General features: G+C 41.9%; 1 protein-coding gene across 1 annotated transcript; it reads right to left on the minus strand.

Moving 5' to 3' along the window:
* Positions 1-12,343: 12,343 nt before the first annotated feature.
* On the minus strand, positions 12,344-18,034 carry TMEM17 (transmembrane protein 17). Its single transcript, XM_030447889.1, has 4 exons — positions 17,888-18,034; positions 13,745-13,848; positions 13,383-13,496; positions 12,344-12,990 (listed from the first exon to the last, which is right to left on the minus strand). Exons 1-4 carry the CDS (start codon positions 17,988-17,990, stop codon positions 12,685-12,687), a joined length of 627 nt encoding a protein of 208 aa, XP_030303749.1. The 5' UTR covers positions 17,991-18,034; the 3' UTR covers positions 12,344-12,684.
* Positions 18,035-19,254: the final 1,220 nt, after the last annotated feature.

Genomic DNA, 19,254 nt, shown 5'->3' on the forward strand with positions numbered 1-19,254 from the left:
AGAAATAAAAGGCTGTGGTAGTGATATATACCTTAACTGGCTTGTCTCATGGTAGAGGAATGATGGGACGGTCCCTGAAAGCAATCTGCAAAGGCAAACTTTAAACTTAAAAAAGGATTTTTTTTTTTCAATTATGTGGAAAAGGGAAATGAAGTTCACTCGCAGAAGTTACAGCTAAGAGTAAGCTCTGCAGAGCCCACATTGGAGTGGCAAGGACATGGGGGCAAGGACTGAGGACAACTCATGGTTAAGTGAAAATATATGAGGAAGGAGTTGAAAGTCTCCTGCTTCAGGGCATAACTGCTGGGAGCAAGGAAGGGGTTTCTTTACCTAGCAGATTAAACCACATGGGGCTGATGTTCTGGCATCTACAGCTGGAACTGAGCTCCATAGGGTCATGCCAGCTGTGGACAAGGACAGGATTAATGTCCTGCCCAAAACCTGGCTCTTTGTGAGGGCTGGAATGATGCTGTGCAGCAGGAACAGTTCCTTGTTCCCTTCTGAGCACTGGCACACACTTCTGGAAGTTTGATGAACATATGGAAAAAATAAATATGGCTTTAATGCTGTGGTTTGAATAGCACTAGGCTGGTGAGGATGTAATATAACCCCAAGCCAAGGACTATCTGGAGAAAATATTTTTTACTGTATCAATTCAGGTGCAGAAACTTTTAGTTGTATCTTGCTGATTGAGCAGGTGATACCCACCCAAGAGAGTGATTGTGATATGGAGAAATGCAGTAAATATGGCTAAGAAATGACTTAGAGATGCTGGGGAAAGCCCCATCTCCAGGAAAATGCAGGCTGCTACTGAGCAGTGATTTCCCACTGGACTTGCCTGTACCACCCTTCAAGAACCAGCACCAGTGGTTCAAAAGTCTGAATGCCAACACTTAGCTCATGGGATGGCCAAATGGGATGTACAGAGGCTTTGGGTCAACCCTAATTCCTCAACATCAGTCAGAGCTGGCCTGCTGGAGAAGGTGCAGCTCAGGCCACAAAAGCTGGCATGCAGCAGGGCAGCAAATAGATACTGCAGAAAGGGGTGAGCATTGGGAGAGCAGACTTGGAAAGCCTGTGGTGCTTTGCACTTGAGCAGCTTTGGGGCTGAAAGCTTTAAATAAAAGCATTCCAGGATGCAGGATAGAAGATGGACAGTAGTAAGGTGAGGAGACTGAAGAGACTTCCAGTTAGGCACTGCTGTGTTGCAATGGGAGATGTAGTAGATGACTTATGTGTAGATATATCTGTATCATCTTCAGGTTAACTATGCAGAGAAATTAAGCCTGCTCTGTAGCAAAAAAAGATGGTGCTCTTCCTCTAGCCTGCTCTAAAAGCCTCTTCTCTCGTGTCCTGCATCTTCAGAGGCAGCAGCTCCCCACCCACCCTGTGGACACCACACGAGGGTTTGATTTCTTTGTTTGAGCTGCTTCCATGTACACAGCCATTACCTGCAGATGTGTGTGTGCAAGCTTGGGCTCTTCAGGCATGGAGAGGGAAAGCTGACTTCGTGAGGGTGAAGAGTGCTGGCTAAACAGCAAGATTTCCTGGAAGGAGGCAGCACACACTGTGAATTGGGTCTCTTCCCAGAGCATCGTAACTTGCAAGTAATTAGCCGTTAATTATTATGCTATAAATTACTTAATAAATGAATATTCTTCACAGCACCTATTGTAGCACATGGCACCTGCTAAGCTGTGTGAAATACACATAATTACTGTCACAGAAATGTAATTATAGCTCTTCCTCCAAATTTGTGTGGGGCCACCAGCTGTGGCATGGTTGCTTGGTGCAGAGTGATACATAGGCAGTGCCACCATGCACCATAGGCCACCTCATCCCCACCTCCAAGCTTGCTTTTGGCTTTCCAGCAAACGCTGATATTCAATCTACAGAAGGCAAAAAAATCATGTCCAGCTGGCATTGCCTGTGTTTCAGCTTCAGTGGCAGGCTTAAAATCCCCCTGAAGGTAACATCAAGCTCTCTGTTGTTAGCTTTAAAAATATTTTAAAATATTTTAATATTTAAAGATATTTTAAGAACAATTTAAAAACCTACGAAAATTCCTGATTTTATCCCTGTTTTGATTATAGGTTTTCTTGCTTTATAAGGCTTTAACAGTTAAAATTGCAATGAAAAGTTCATTCTCCTGCTGGAGTACTTCAAAATATTTTTCCAGTGACATAACTTTGTTTACAACCCTGAAGACGGAGAGGTGGAGTCTGTTAACTGAGATCATCAAAATATTTGTGCTGGTATGTGCTTTTTAGACCTGCCCTTGAAACGATTCAGCTTAGCTGTAGCTTGACTTGTTTTGGACATTTGAGCTTTAATTATTTCCCCCAGTTCTTGTTGGCCTGACTTGTGGTAATTGGCTGTGGGACTGTGTAATTGTGGGTTTGGGTGTTTTCATCTGTTTTTGGGGGACATGGAGTGGTCTGGGCTTGCTCAGAGGTGGGAAGAGAAATAGGGATGGAGAGTGCAGCAGAAAAACATCTGCACGTGGCTAAATGCAACAGCTTCAACTTATTTAAAGACGTTTTCAACATATTGAGCCAAAGTGCCACTCTTAAGGGTGGGTTGCACGTGTGAAAGATTGCAGTAAAGATGTGCTTAAAAATGCTAACTGTAGTAGGATTTTGGTCTTAGCTTCTACTATTAAACTACATGGTCACAATGATAATGTTATTCTAGGATTTCCATGTTCCTCTGTATGTCTATCAGACCTTGTCATGCTCTCCTCTCCTCCACCATGCACTATGGAGATAGATCATGGAAAAGACCTGACAGGGCTTCAAAGGTGCAGCCTGGGAGTGCACAAAAATTTTGTTTGTTTACTTGTTTCTTTGTTTGTTTTAAGGGGTTGCCAGGCTTCTAGAATTTAAGTCTCTTAAATAGAGCAGCTGAAGGAGCCCGGTGCTGTGACTCAGCCAAGAGGGTGTCCTCCTGTTGACAGCACAGCACACTAGAAACTTTTGCAAAGTGATTTTGTTGCTAGTTCAATTTGCTACATAATACATGGCTTTAAAATCTGAGTCTGCTTGCTCTTGATTTCTCCCAACTGCAGAGAAGGAGGAGGAAAATAATCCCTTTTCTATGGTACCCAGCTAGCAGCAAGCAATGCTACAACCACCCACACTGCCTCTCCCTGTGCCCATGATGCTTGCAAACCATCTATTTCATCTCCCCAATGACAGGTTCTGGTGCAGGCAGTTTTTTTTTTTTTTTTTTTTTTTTTTTTTTACACATTTTAAGGAGAATGATTGTGCCCGAGGTAGAAGGTTTAGATGACTTGGTAAGGTTCAGCAGTGAACAAAATTCTGTGCTTGCTCTCCTGCCACAGCTTCTTCATAAGGGCTCAAGGGATCAGGGATTTATCGACAGGAATAATAACAACTAGATGTTACAGTGGGGATTTCTTACATTGCAAGCAAGAGAAAAAAGCTGCCCTGCCCCTTTGCTGGCTGATGACAGCACAGAAGATATTGCCAAAAACTTTTTTAACCCTAAAATGATCCAGGCAACAGGATCCCTGTAAGTGCATGATGCTAACAGTGAAGCCAATGCCTCTGGGTTTGGTTTCCAAATCACACTGGTACAGCAGCAAAGGAAATGTATTGCTCTGAGCACAGCCCTGAAAAGCACCACTCATCAAAACCATATAGAAATGAGAGCAGGAACAAACCATGTGTGTGAATGTGGAGTAAATGGGTGCTAAATAACAGGGCTGTCACCGCAAGGCTGCTTTTGTGTCAACATAGAAGTCCCAGCGGAAGCACTGAACGAGCTGTATGTGCCTGTTCTGCATACAGCCAGCACTGGGGTTTCTGCAGGGCTGAACTGCATGTGCCTGGAAAAGTACCTAATTAACACAGCAATATGGGAAGAGCTGTGTGCTGAATATGCTTCATATGGAATGGCAATCTGGTGGTATACAATGGAAAATACTGGATCATGTATGTCATATAGCAGACAGGACTGGATGAAGTCTTCCAGCTTTGGGAGAGAAGGGTCCATCAGTCTTCTAACCCAAATTATCACCTGCTTGATAGCTGATTTCAGAAGTATCAACAACAAAGTAGTAAAATGGCTCAAAGGACCACACAATTTTTCTGAATGTCCTGATCCATAATGCATGAAGAAGAGTAAGAGATTATTTATTTATTTTTACAAGCTCAAAGCATTTGTTCAGTGGTACAATGAGCAGAGCTCTTATCTGGAAGAGATGGTGTTCAGATAAGGATGGCCTTTCAGCTCTGGTTAGGAAATGCAGACATAAAGTTGGCAGTCAGCAGTGTCAAATAGATGACTGTCTGTTTTTTCCCCCAGGAAAATACCCCCTTTTTTTTTTTTTTTTTTTTTTTTTTTTTTTTTTTTTCTTCCAAGTGTTTAGTTTTGATTTTTTAATGCTTGAGATAGGGCAATATGAATTTTAGAGTATCTGAGTGTCTTAAAAGACTAAAGCAGTGCAGGCAAGAGAAGGTGAGAAGGGTACCAGTTGACACTGGGCATTGTCTGAAGTCACTGGTTTTCTTCAGACATAATGAGAAAAAGATCGTATTTGCCCAAGAAGCTGGTGTGAGTGGAATACAAATGTTTTCTCACTCAAGCAGGTTGATGTACATCCTAAGCATAATTTCTAAAGCCCATGTGCTTACTCTGATTTTTCATTCAGATGGTCAGAGTGGTAGCACGAAGGTAGACTGGACACAAAAGTCCTGCTCAAGCTCCTGTCACAGCTGGTGATCACGCTGGGCTGGAATTAGCAACTGGAAGCCAGCCAGCACTCAAAATTCAAGCTGCTGGCTGCTTGATTAACTACCAGCAACACAGCCCAACACAATGGCAACTGGCCATATGGTGAAATTAAAAACACAAACTCTTCCTTGGATCCCCACTGAGGGCTCATCTTTCTCTCAGTGTTAAAATCCCCACTGGCAGGGGCCAGATTTCAGGTCAACAGCATTGCCATTTGCATATGTGCAGCATTGATGCACCCCCTACCCAGAGGGGTCACAAAGCTCTCCCAAGCCCAGAGAGATAGGGAGGAAAGACCCCTTAGGTGATAGAGGTGCTGAGGGAAGAACACCTTGGCACATCAGGTAGGAACACGATCACTAGGGAGCATGAGGAGCTGTGCTGCTGCTCCCTTGCCTTCTTGGACCAACACTGGTCCTTCAGCAACATAAATGAAAGCTGTACAGAGAGATGTGAACATGGGCAAATGTGTCTCTCCCTGCTCATTGCCATCGGGCTTCTTTCTTGCAGATGATGTTTTGGACTGAACAAAATTACTTTCAGTGCATCCTAAATAAGTGCATCTTAAAGATTTTTCTTCGGTAAGGTTGGGGTTTGTTTTCTTTCTTTTCCAATATCTGTTGTCACTGTAATACTTCATGCTTCATGCTTCTGGAAAAAAACCTCAATATCCACGAACAAAGCAATCCACAGCTTTCCTTTATTTCAGTCTTTTGTATCCTAGGGCTGTCCTAACTCAATAACTGAGGTATTATTGTGTCACATTTCACTGTCACTGGCTACAACCAGCTTGGCTAATCCTTTTGCTGCTGCCTTATCGGTATATTTTATAATTTATTGTTTGCCCATTCTACTTGCACAGATTTTAGGGTTTTCTTCTTGTTTTCCCAACCCCCAATTCTATGAAATTTGTGGCTGCCCTCTGTGATTGCTCTGTCTGGTAAGTGGTCACGTACAAAGACAAGTAAGTACTTAATAATGGGAGCTTGGTTTTGGCAGCTGCCATCTCATTTTCTGTAGTTAGGGAAGAGGAAAAATTCAATATTCCCCAAAGCTGATAACATGGAAAGATTTCCACTCCTGATAGGAGTGGTGAAAAGAGTAAGGAACCACTACATGCTCCAGTCTCCCTGTGCATGAGGTACAGATCTGAATGCTAACCTCCACTATTTAAGTGATGTTGACCTGCCTGCCCAACACAGCATGCAAGCCCTAGTGGCACAGGTTGTTGCTACTTCTTTTTCCTAAGTAAAACTGCATGAAAGTATAGTTTTAAATTCTCAAGTCATGCTGCACAGTCAAGAATAGGGGTTAAGTCAATTGTAAAAGGACATTGCCTCCTTGTTTGGAGTCACAAGAGATTGCACTGTGCCTATGCTCTGCTGCATGGGTGTTCTCACATGGGGGCAAGCACCTCCATGGCAGAACCATGTTGGTTCTGCTATGTATTAATCAAAGCAGCTTTATCAAAAAACTGGACAAACTGTGATTTTTTTTTTTTTTTTTTTTTTTTTGGTAGGGAGGGGGAGTAGATAAGAACAATTAATTTTAGGTAAGTGGGTACTTACCTTCAGACATTGAGCAGAGGCAGAGTGAATTGTTTTTCTGTTTGAGGATTATACACATTAGTTTCCAGGCACACAGTACTTGCCAGTGTAAGAACAATTCTAATTTTTTCAGTGTGATTGGTTTCTTACCCCCTGCCACACACACAGAGAAACAACAAACAAAACCCCAAACCAAAGGCAATGAAATAATTTCCAAATTCCAAAACCCAGTGGTGTTTCTTTTTGGTGGAATCCAACATCTGAGGTCACTTGCTCTCATCATGGGCTCTTCAATGGGGCACACCTGAGCAGTTAACCTGCACTGCCTGCTGTTGCTGCTCCTCAGCAAGTGCCATTGTATCTCTTGGGCATGAAGAGGCAGCTGCTCATCAGCCAAAGTTACACCTGGGGCATAACAAACAGCTGTCTCCATTCAACCCATCAATTCTGGTTATCCAGTTCTTTCAGTCAGGGCTGTAAGACACTCCTGAAGTCGTTCCCAGCTGGAGTGCAGCCTCAGGCTATGTGATGGGTTTCCTCTTTTGCAGTGAAGGATGTTCTGCTGGAGGAGGCTTCTCAAGAGTCGTGTGTTGGTCTTTTTTAATCTGCTTGGCTATCAGATGAAGCCTGGGGTAAGCATTGACCAGCTATTTTTTCCTAAACCCATAGCTTTGTCTTGGCTAAAAGATGCTAGTAACTTTGGGAGGTATTTTTTTAACAGGATGGTAATCTTGAAACTTCTCCATCACTGCAGTGTCTGTTCAGGGAGTTCAGACTGAGGGCTGTGTCCAGAGGGTACCCTGAGCCACTGTCACTGCATTTATGGCACGTGAGGTATTGGGGATACCTGATGAAGGTGCTGGCACAAAACATCTGCCCCATGCTGAGGCTTTTTTATTCCTTTCAATTCTGGTGATTCTTTATAGTCTACTGGAATAGTTTGTGTGACTATTGAATGATTCTTTGTGTAACACTCTTAAAAACTTCCCCCCCTTTCCCCCCCACCCCTGTGGTTTTATATATGCTCTGCTAACCACACTGAATCATCTGGGGAGGGGAGGGGGGATGTCAGCTTCAGGTTGCTCCAGGATTATTCAAAGTGAAGGCATGGTTGAGAGACTTGCCCAGCTACTCCCAGCTGCTTTATAGAGGATTGCTAGCATTTTTGGGTGTGGTAAGATTTTATTTCAAACTGAAATCTTTTAAGAATAAGTAAAAAAAACAAACAAAAAACCACTAATACGGATGTTTTTAGCTATTTATTTTAATTGTTGACTTTTACATAGATATCCTGCAAAATATTCTGCATTTCCTGTGCAAAAGGCTGTGGGATTTGTTATTTAAAACAAATAAAAACCCCAGATGTTCATGCCAAAATCTTTTCTGTAATTTAAAAAGGAGATGAAACACATTGATGTGAATCCCTCTGGACTTACACAAGCAGTAGGTTCCTGTTTAAGTGAGTGGGGACTAGAAGCTGCATGGGATGAGGTTTGTTAAAAACTTGAGTCTGTCACAACCTTTCTCTCTGTAAACCAGTTAGAAATAAATCTTACCCTGGCATTAGTGCTACAAGTGATTTTAGGAATAGGTACATCTGATCTTCTCACCTTAATGAATTTGGCTTATGGCACAGTTTGAGTAAGTGGAGAACACGGTAACTAAACAGCATTCAGGCATTTTTGCTTGAATTTTTCAGCTGGAAGTAATGTGGGTCTACCAGTGTGAATAAAGAAGGGTCTTTTCTTTAAAGAACTACAGTAGGTTCTTTCATAGACTGCAGGAACTCCTTCCCTAACACTGGATGTTCAAGGCAGCTCTCAGGGAAGTCACTAATACTTCCCAAATTCACCAGGGGAGCCACAGGTCTTCCCATGGTTGTGCTTGTAGCTGCTTGCCAGATTTATTCTATTTCTCTTCACAGTTTCTCTGTTGTACTCTTGTTTCTTGGCTAGTATGTGTTCCCTGGGGACTGTACTTTCATTACTTGCAAACTTTGGATAGCCTGAAGGAGAATGTGTTTTTCATAAACTACAAAAGTTGCATATGTTTAATGTGAAACTGTGGCCTATGGGCTACTTTATAGCTGGTAGAAGAACAATTCCTCTGAATCCTTGCAAGATTTCAAACTACTAACTTAATACACTTGTTTTCTCTTAATAAATCCCCTGCTCTGCGTACCCAGATAATCCTCCAGTGGCATCAATCAACATACTCATTTTCCACCAGTGCTGTATAGGTTCTTATCATATTTATTGTGTTATAATTCTTCTTGGTCTTAACAGCTGGCCCTTATATAGTACCTTGCCTCCTGCAGAAGACATCTTTACTATCTTTGCTTTATTTGAAGTACTGAACAAAGTCCTTTTTAATTACTGCTTTTAATCTGATCTTTCTCCTGGAGAAACAAAATTTGTTTTTCAAAATAAGTGATCTCTGCAGCCTTACCCAGCTATCAAATATTACTATTGAGTCTTATCATTCTGTGTACTGATGCCAGTTCTTCCTGCTTCATTAACTATTTAAGGATTAGCCCTACATTTAGCTTATTTGAGACAAAGGCAAGAGTAAAATGTATGATCTCATTCCTCAGAGTGTAATTCTTTCATCAATCTGAAAGAGTTAATTCGTCATATAGAAAGGTTAATGCTTTACCTCCTTTTTCTATCAATTTTCTTTTTTATCAAATCTGTGCCTCATCTCACGTCTGCTTTACCAGATCTGCTTGAGTGAAGTGCATAATTCAAGCCTCTTCCAAATTTAATTTCCCTTTCTCAGAAGTGCTGCAACTATTAAAAAAAAATTAAAATCCTTTTATAAAGTCTATTTTAGACAAGGAATGCAAGCTGAGTTTGGGTATTAACAACTCTGTGACTATGCCCTTGAATACAAAATACTCATGTTCAGATTGATTAGTAACCTAAAAATGAGCGTTTTAAGATATGTCTATTCTTTGTTCCTTCTTCGGCTAAAGGAAGCTGAACAAAACATCACTACAAACTTCCTTCCAAATTGGCTGTTGACATTTTGTAACAGTAATACTGGTGAAATAAGATAACTGAGTTGTGTACCTTGATTTTTGGCATTCAAAAATCTTGCTAATGAAGGGAGAGCAAATAAGCAGATATCTTTATATAAAGTGGTTCACTGCACAAACTCTGCTGTAGGGCTTGTGTTGAAAGCTGTCTAGATGCTGCTCAAAGAACTTCTGCTGGTTTCCAATGTTCTTGAGTTCCCTTTCACCTTTGTTTCCACCCACTCTGCACGTGTGAGGGGGAGGAGTCATCCACCCCCTTGCTCCCTACATACCTGTTAGTGTTCTGTTCTACTCACCAATACTTTGCACTACAAGATGAGTATATTCTTCCTCTTATGGGACAACATTACCTGCTCATAGTTATCTGAATAACAAGAGGAAGAGGATTTATGAAGGACTGTTAACATCTCTGCTGTGCCCCTTTGAAATTCTCTCATACCTTTCACTGCTTCCAGTCTCTTCTGGCAATAATTCCTGAACTTCTTCATTAAAAATCAACCAAGCTTTCATGCAGTTTTCTTTAAAATGTTAATGCCATTATTGTCTCTTTACTCTTGATTCTAAGAAGTTCTTCTACTTCTGGCTCTTTTTTTCTGGAGTGCTACTACTTTTCTTCTGTCTCCGGGTACATTACGAGTAGGAAACTCATGGAAAAACTGCAGCTGTAGGCACTGAATGAGAGTTCTAGGTGCTTGCAGGCTTTCTTCATAATTAAATGTATAAGCCAGTAATGATGAAATTAGACCAGCACGTTTGTTAGGAAGCCTGAACAGAGGTAATGCAATTATTAAATACATTGCTGAAACTTTACATTACAGACTGGTTTCTACCTGATACATTTCCAGGCAACTCTATTTCCTAGTGTTTCCCTGAATTCTCTTTCCTGTATCACCTCACTGATGCTCACTCTCTCTAGCAAAGAGCTGTGTGTCCCTGCATCTTTGGCTCCTGATAATTGCCTTGCATAGCAATTTGATTTTCTAAGTGCATGATATCTTCATCACTAAAAACAAGGATTTTCCATCAAATCTCGTGGCTGTAGCCTGCAGGTCAGTTCCTTATTGCTGGCATTGGTGTATGGATGACTTTTTTCAGCTTTTTTTGGTGTAGTTTGTGTTAAAAACCTTACACTATTAAACTCTTGTATGATATTAAGTTTTCAACTTTTTAAGGCATTGCAGGAAAGAAAATCAAGGGTTATTGTCACTTTCTATTATAGGTAATCCTTGATCTCCTCAGAGCCTGGCTTACTGTACATCTTGGTGTACTTCTCCACTCATCTCCCATAGTGAGATTTTAATAAGGGGAAGAAGCCAGCTACAAGCAGAACAGAAAGGATGGCAACTGCCCTAGTGTCAATGATATCAAGAGCAAACCCAGAGAGTTGGTGGGCCTATGGAAAAGCTACTGATTTCTTTTAACTTGCATCTTCCCTCAGACAAATTATTGGAAGGCACTTTAAACAAGCAGTGCTCAACTTCCAGGCTGCATCATTAGCTTGTATCTCCCCAACACCAAGGCTTTCTCAGTGGCAGATAGGTGTGAGCTCCCTGGAAGTCTACCTATATCCTTAGCCAGGAAGAACAGTCTTTGGTGTTAGTGTCATCAATTTTGGGCAGGAAAAAACAGCTATGTATGGCTGAAGAGGCACTGAAACATCTGAGTTTCCATTCACAGTCACAGGAGTAAATAGGCTCCAAGGTAATTAAATGATGCTTATTTGGCCAGTCAGGACCCATTATACTGCTACCTTTTGTCAAGGATTGTACCAGGTTTCTCCTGTAGCTTGTCCTGACCTTTGTGCTCTCCAGTAACATAATTCTGGTTGACATGAAAATAGGTGCAATGTTTCCATTGCATCAGTTTAAAATGGAGTTTCTAACACTGTGAAAATGTTTTTGAACTCACTTAACTTCTGCTTAAACCTTAATCTCTCTTGCAAACTCAGAATATGGGGCTCTAAATGTTTTGTATTAAATGTTAGACACTTTTTAAGATTCTTATAGAAATCCTCTTGTTCTGCCCAATAATCAATCCAAGCCAGTAATTTTTGAAAAAAAGGGGGTGTGTGTGTGTGTGGGGGGGGTGTTCTGGTAATGTTTATAGTAACAAAAGGGAAAAGGACATTTAGTAGGATTAATTGTACCATTTGTTGGTAGATTAGAAAAAAAATAATCCTGTTTTGGTATTAAAAAAAGCTAATGCCTGTTTTTCTGCTGGAGGCTCTGTGACCTTTAAATACACAGCAGCTTTAAGCATACTGTGCCTTTTTTAGATTAGACCCATCTTTACATTTCTTCAAGATGTTTGTGCCAGCTCTCAAAATTGATGACTCTTGCCCTACTTGAAGACTAGAAGGATTCAGATGAAAGATCTAGTTTAAATTTTGATCTCCATCCTTTCTTGACAGAAAAGTGAACTTTTAGCCATTACCAAAACTGGAGAAGATAGTCTAGACATTAATACAAATAATGGGAATAAAAGAATTTTAGTATGTGTCCCGGCTTCTGAGAAGCAGGCTATGCCTTTCAGTGACACAAACCAATTTTTTTAATGGTTATAATTTTGTTAATGCTGACTTACTGAATCCTCTGTTTGAGAAAACTGTACCACCCTGTTTGAAGGGCTTGATAGTTAAAACTCAGCTAAGCCCAAGATGAATGCTGGAGTTCTGAGAAAGGAATTACTTTTAAAATTCCATCCCTATCTTATTAGAAAGGAATTCCTAGTGCTGGAGTTACCTGGAAGACTATCACTGTGAATCTGTAGCCTTTGTTCACTATTATGTTATTGGGCCTTAAGCTTTCTCAGGGCTCTTTGTTGTTGTGGGTTTGGCTTTTAGTGGGGTTTGTTTTATTTTTTTCTTGCTTCACTGACAAACTGGACATTGAGTATGTGCAGCATATCTGGGAGAAGAGAGAAAACTCTTATCAACATAAATAAAACTTGTATAAAAGGTTTATTGTAAACAAAGAGATTCTGTGCAAACAGTGAGGAAAAATTACTTTTTTTAGGAATGCCACATGAATTTGTAAAATACAAACCCCACCAAACGTGCTGTCAGTACTTTATGCAGTAAGAGTCCAGCAGCAGTGTGCTCCAGCCACTTATGTGACTAGCTTTGATTCTTCTTGCAGAGTTCTCCAGTCTCTGAGGTTTAAGGTTTAATGCTGTTTTTTAAGCAGTATCTTATTTATTTTTTTTTTAATATTTCTAATGTAGGAAGGTAAAGAATGATGCAACAAAATGGAAACAGAGCTGTAGCAACAAGTGTCCCCCCTCTATTAGCTTCTCAGGCCCACAGTACATAATCCCCAGAGAGTCCTTGTCAAGGGAACCTCCTCAGCATGGCCCCCTCCCAGCCATGGGAACTGCTCTCCCTTCTTCACCCAGGCTGTAAAAATCAGGTACAGGATGCTCCTCAAGACGGTCAAATTCATGAAGGCGGAAGTGAGTTGCCAGTTTGTTTACCATTCTTTTCAGGGCAAAAAATGCTGCAATGACTTGGGAGGTGAGGAAGAGAGCAAAGATGACGTGGACTGCTCGTTCCAGTGGCTGAATTTTCAGACCTTCATTAAATAGCAGGAAGTTAATTATAGGCAACTGCAGGAGGAGACTCAGGAGCCAAAACCCAGCCAGCTCAGGGACCTACAATAGGGAAATGTCACCTATTAAGTGGCAATTAGAGAAGAAAAATCCAAGACTTACTGGAGAAAAATGACATTTTTAAATCTTCCAAAAGCCATCACATAACGTAAAATGGCAAAAGGGAGGCAATGATTTCCTATAGTGTGTTCCTCACTGTACTTATTTTTTGACTACACAATTTTTGGGACTGAGAGCACTCTCTTCAGAGGGAAAACTTCTTGGAATGCACAAAAGTAGAAACTCATGCCAAGGGAATAGAGAAGGCAAATTAACTTGGAGAAACAACCACCTCTTCAACTCAAAACTCTTAGATGAACTCGTAGACTATTTTATTTATGTTCAACACTAAAAAGCTCTCCTGCACAAATGAATACATACATATGGTAACATACCTTCTCCTGCAGATTGCCCATGTATCCTAAGTAGAGTCGAATGACCTCTATTAGAGAGGTCAGAATCATGATTGTGACCAGGATGAACTTGTAGTAATCTGACAAGACTGGATACTACAGGGAAGAAAAGAGCAAAAGTTTCTGCTGTGCTGCTTCCTAACATGCTGTTTGTGATTGCATGAAGGCACTGCATATTATTGCAAGTTGACAGTGTTGTATTAGCTTTCAAATACTCTTGAACCTCCAGTTTCAATAAATGCCCCCCAAAATCTAAACTTATAACTAGGGTGAACTCAGTACTAGGAGGTGTTTGATCAGAAATAAATTACATGTGCAAACCATCACTTTCCTTTAGGACTCACCTTCAGATAGAGCATAGCAACTGTGCTAAGCCACCAAAATGGGAAAAAATAAACGTTGAAATAGAGGGACATCTGCAGTGGCAAACTGGAAGCTATTTCATTATCTGTAAATAGAGAAAAGTCTTTATCACTTCTAGCTGCTTCAACACTTCCATAAATACAACAATAAGATACTGCTCCATCTTAGCTGCTAGTAGGACTTTAATGCTTTTTGCAGTTGAACTAAATGTTAAGAAAAATATCTTTATATACCAGAGGAAAACATCTACCCTATCTTGAGTTACACCATTTCCTAGAATCTAACAACTTCCAGTTCACAGGACACAGAATTTTTATCAGTCATATGTTCAAGTTGAGGGTCAGATTGTTGACTGCTTGGTGGCTTATGGCTAACCTCCAGTCTGACTGATATGCTTAGTAAAAGTTATGCTGTATACTGATATTACAGAAGAAGTTAGTTAGTTCATTGCTTTTCCTAAGAGAATGGCCAAAGTTTAAAAAAGTAGATACTGGATTATCCTTATGCTTCAAATGATCCTCTAGAGTAAGAACTTGCTGCAAGACAGCAGGCTTGCAGTGCCTACTCTTCATTTTATTTTTTATCTTAATTTAAATATAAACATTTCTATAAAGGTGGAAATGATGGTGTAAGAAGCCACTAATTCTTGTTCTTAAGAGCTAACAGTTTTCAGGTATGTGACAAACTAAAACTTATCCTTTAAAGTCTGTAGATAAAATGCACTCATACAATGTAGACAAAAGCAAATACTGAACTTGAACATGGAAGCAGTAAATGCTATATTTAGGATTTAATACGGGATTTAAAGGATTTTACTTAAAGAAATTCAAAGGCATTCTAGAAGAATCAGCCATTTTTAGTCGGTGAAATTTTATTGCCATATTCTAGTTAATGGATACAGCATTGCTTTTACTTCAATTACAAAGCACCTCCTCTCTCATGGTTTCCCTAAACGAAGTCTGTAGGTACATCTTTACTTCGTGTACTTCCAGGGCAAGTTTAGACTTGCTGATGCATATTCAAGTCCTGTGCCCCTGTCCCAGTGGTGATACTTGACTGAAAATTAGTCTACATTGTCTCATTTCCAGCCTCAGAACTACCTCTCTTCTAACACAGCCTTTGTCTTTATCTTCCAACCATTCTCATACCTGTCTTTGTTCCATCTCAGTCTGGCATTCCTGTTTCCAGTCCAGCCACATGCAGCCTGGTACAGTCTGTTCCAGCAGTCTTTATGCCAGTTGCAGAAGTATTCATGGTAGCTACTAGACTAAGTGGGAAGGGAGGAGGATGTGGGAACAGAATTGGGACAGACCTGAGGGGTAGGGTGTGAGGGGCAGGGATTTGTTATAATGAAATAGAAGGTTCAAGATAACAGCAGTGTTGTTTGGTGTTTTTTCATAATTGCATTTTTAAGCATCAATACTTTAACATCTGCAAAGGAATGAAAATGTATAGGTACCTCAAAATCAGCTTTACTATCTACCTAATATTGTCTCAGATGTCCTAGTGAATGCAACTCTTTAACAGCAAGAGAACTTCCGAGGGCACTGAGGTGCTGTTTTATCTTCCCAAAACCATGACCATTTGATTACATGTAACTGTTCTCATCCAAATGTATTGGATGAAAATTTAATAGTTCATGGCCCTGTTACTTAGAGAGATGCCAACAGCTCTAGTATCAATTGTGGTGATAAGAATGTTGTAGCTAATGTTGTAGATAAGAATGTGACACCACATTGGTAATTGTAACTTCTGCTCAAGTTTTCAAATTCCATTTTGAATGACTCTTTAGCAATATCAGCCAATTCTAATTCATATTCCTATTCTGAAATTGAACTACTGCTTACTTTCTGGCATTGTTAAAATTCACGGAAACACTAGACAGTATTGCAATAGCCAGTCTTTGGTGCTAGGGCAACTCACCAACATACAGATGTGTAAGCTTAATTTTTGAAAATCTGATCTCCAAGAAGTTAGTGGTACATCTGCAATGGTTTTCAAAAGGCTGGATAGTGACGCAGGAGTTTATGATGGGAAATGGAATGGAAATTACTAACCACAGTTCCTGGAGTTAAAAAATTACTTTGGTGTTTGATAAATTAAATGAGGAACAAGTAAGTCTTAGCACTACAACTGCACTGACATAACTACATAGAGGAGAACTCCTACTTTCAAATATGAATTTCTTTATTATCAGCTTGGAATGGATTAATTAGTTGAAATTGATATGCTAATTTCTATGAATGTAACCTTTCTATGTAGACAGACTTTTATTTTCATGGCTACTCTTAGGTATGAAAAGAAGCCATGTTAGACTATGGGTTTCACTGGCTATGTGATGAAGGAACAGAGACCAGTCCTTATGACAGACTTGGAAGAGAAAGCTGGTGTATGGTGGGCTTAGAGTTTTTGCTGCACAGCTCTTCTCTGCACCGTGTACCCGACACAGCTCTTCATACTTTAGGGGTCTTGGTGTCCTAATTCTGCATGACTAGTTATCTTAAAACAATAGCTCAGTTCTTTTACTTGTTCTCAGTGTCTCTATAAACCATAACATCATAGATTTTCAGGGTTGGAAGGGACCTTTAAGATCATCTAGTTCCAACCACCTTGCCATGGGCAAGGACAACTCCCACTAGATCAGGTTGCTCAAAGCCCCATCCAGCCTGGCCTTAAAAACTTCCAGAGATGGGGCATCCACAACCTCCCTGGGCAACCTGTTCCAGTGTCTCACCACCCTCATGGTAAAGAACTTCTTCCTAACATCTAATCTAAATCTACCCTCCACTAGTTTGAATTCATTCTCCCTAGTCCTAGCACTACCTGACATCCTAAAAATAATTTATTCTGGCACAGGCAAAGTCCCTGGTGTTTAACAATGGATTTTATCTGCAATATTTTAAGCAATCTCTCTTACTAAGCTGTAAAAGCAGGCAGTAGTGCTGCTTCTAAGTCAGTTCCCAATTTTTTAATATTTTAAGCACAAATGAAGCCCGTCCTAGATCTACAACACAGCAGTGTGTCCAGCGCTGGGCAAGGCAGCAGCCTCTATAGTTTTACTCCAGGCACCACTGACAAAGCCACACTAAGCAGCCAGGAAGAAAGGGACCTGGGAGTCTGGATTGACAGGAAGCTGAACATAAGCCAGCAGTGTGCCCAGGTGGCCAAGAAGACCAATGGCATCCTGGCCTGTATCAGGAACAGTGTGGCCAGCAGGTCCAGGGAAGGGATTCTGCCCCTGTACTCAGCCCTGGTGAGGCCACAGCTTGAGTACTGTGTCCAGTTCTGGACCCCTCAGTTCAGGAAGGAGATTGAGGTGCTGGAGCAGGTCCAGAGAAGAGCAAGGAGGCTGTGAAGGGATCCAGCACAAGTCCTGGGAGGAAGGGCTGAGGGAGCTGGGGCTGTTCAGCCTGAAGAAGAGGAGGCTCAGGGGAGACCTCATCACTCTCTACAACTCTCTGAAAGGAGGGTGTAGCCAGGTGGGGGTCGGCCTCTTCTCCCAGGCAGCTATCAGTAAGACAAGAGGGCATGGACTTAAGCTCTGCCAGGGGAGGTTTATGTTGGATGTTAGGAAGAAATTCTTTACAGAGATTGTGATCAGGCATTGGAATGGGCTGCCCTGGGAGGTGGTGGATTCTCCATCCCTGGAGGTTTTTAAGAAGAGACTGATGTGGCATTCAGTGCCATGGTCTGGTAACCACAGTGGTAGTGGATCAAGGGTTGGACTTTATTATCTCAGAGGTCCTTTCCAACCTGGATGGTTCTGTAATTCTGTAAGCGCCTGACAGTGACACCAGCCCTCATCTGAAGAGCACCTCTGCTTTCCACCGTTGGCCTGGCACCGTGTACCCAGCGCTACTCTCGAGCCCTCTCCGGAGCCCCTGGAGATGGGAGGAGAACAGTGACGAAGTTTTACCTCCGGCACCTCAGCCTTCCCGCCTGAAGAAGCGGGGAAGGACGTGGGGAGACAGCGGAGGTCACCCCTCAGTGGGAGGGGGACCTCCAGCGCCCGGCCCCGCCCCAACGGCCGCCAGGCGACGATTGACGCCGCCATATTAATCCTTGGGAAGCGTCCCCAGCCCCACCCACCGCCATTTTTGTCGCTGGGCAGCCTCCAGGCTTACCTGCGCGATCGCCCCGGTACTGCGGGCCGGTGCGGTGGCTGTCAGTGAAGACGGTGCGGCTGAAAGAGCTCAGACGCCGCCTCAGGGGCTCGGGAAGCGACATTCTGCAGAGCCCCGACCCCCCCCACTACTGTGCCAACGGGGCGGGGGCGCGCAGGCGCCGTGGGAGGCGGTTGGCTCCTTCAGAGGGCCGGGAGCGGCGGGGCGGGGAGGAGAGTCCGTTCCTTGCCCTGAGGATGGGGTAGATGTTCCTCTCACCCGTGGTCAGTGTTATAGTGCAGTTTTCTGGGAGAGATGCCGAGTACCGGAAATTTGGTTTTTACTGGCGAAATGCTAAAGTGTCTTTATTTGTGTTGTGCGTACGAGAAGGGTCGCAGCTGCTTCCGTGTGCGCTTGCACACGCGTAGAGGTGCGTTCGCTTAGTTCTGTGACCTGTGCGCGAAGAGGAGAATGTTTGTGCTTATCACGGTCACTGAGCAACTGTGGTGCTTTCCTGCCCGTCCCTGGAAAATGGCAAAGCAGTGCCCAGCAGGCAGGTCACCCCGAGCTGGTCATGCCAGTGAGCCCAGCGTGTTGGAGTTGCCCCAAAGAGTGGCATTTTGCCTCAGAGGTGCTGGCCCTGAGTATCTTCCCTCAGCTCCTACATAGTTCTATAGTTCTAGTTCCTTTCCAATCACTAGGAGTGTGGTTTATGTTTTTATTTTATTTTATTTTGTTTGTTTTGTTTTGTTTGCTTTGTTTTATTTTCCCCTAGTCTGGTAAAGTAGGGTTTGGATTTTTCTGAAAAGGTAATCACAAAATGTCCTAGGAGAGTAGTTGAAGGGGCGCTCTGCTTGTGTTAGGGTAAATCCAGGGGAATGATGTTACCCGATGATGGCTGAGTGTATGTGTGGTAAAATAAGGATATATGTTGACACAGCTATTTTACTGCTTACGGTGTATACAAATGATTCTTGGTTTATGATAGATTCAGATATAGTTAACCAAGAAAATACTTTTCCTCATTGAAACCTGGCTGTGTCACTGTTGAGTTAAAAGCAGCAGTAAGTTCAATTCAGCCTTTTAATTCTAGTTAGGTTTTTTCCCATAGAGGAAGCCTTCATGGCATTATGCAAAGTTAATAATGTAAATACAATTCCTGCTTCTTTTATTTGAAAAATGTAGCCCTCCTAAAAATGAGAGAATCTGTTCACCAGGCTTTTCAGCCCCCTTAGGGTCTGATTTCTTCAGAGGAGAAAGAATGAAAATTTTTAGTGCATAGGAAATTATTTTCTGCGTGACCAGAACGAATGATCAGCTTGTGCCTTTTGCAGTGAGAACTAGTAACATTTGTGATTTTTAGTATACCTAGTATGACACATTGAATC

This window comes from Calypte anna, chromosome 3 (assembly GCF_003957555.1).
Source record: "Calypte anna isolate BGI_N300 chromosome 3, bCalAnn1_v1.p, whole genome shotgun sequence".
Taxonomy (NCBI): Eukaryota; Metazoa; Chordata; class Aves; order Apodiformes; family Trochilidae; genus Calypte; species Calypte anna.

Excerpts from the sequence above, each read along its gene's own strand:
- TMEM17 (XM_030447889.1), bottom strand. The coding sequence starts at position 17,990 with ATGTCGCTTCCCGAGCCCCTGAGGCGGCGTCTGAGCTCTTTCAGCCGC. Across the intron at positions 13,497-13,744 it reads TTGCTATGCTCTATCTGAAG|TATCCAGTCTTGTCAGATTA; the intron begins GTGAGTCCTAAA and ends TCTTCCCTGTAG. Across the intron at positions 12,991-13,382 it reads TGGGCAATCTGCAGGAGAAG|GTCCCTGAGCTGGCTGGGTT; the intron begins GTATGTTACCAT and ends TCCCTATTGTAG.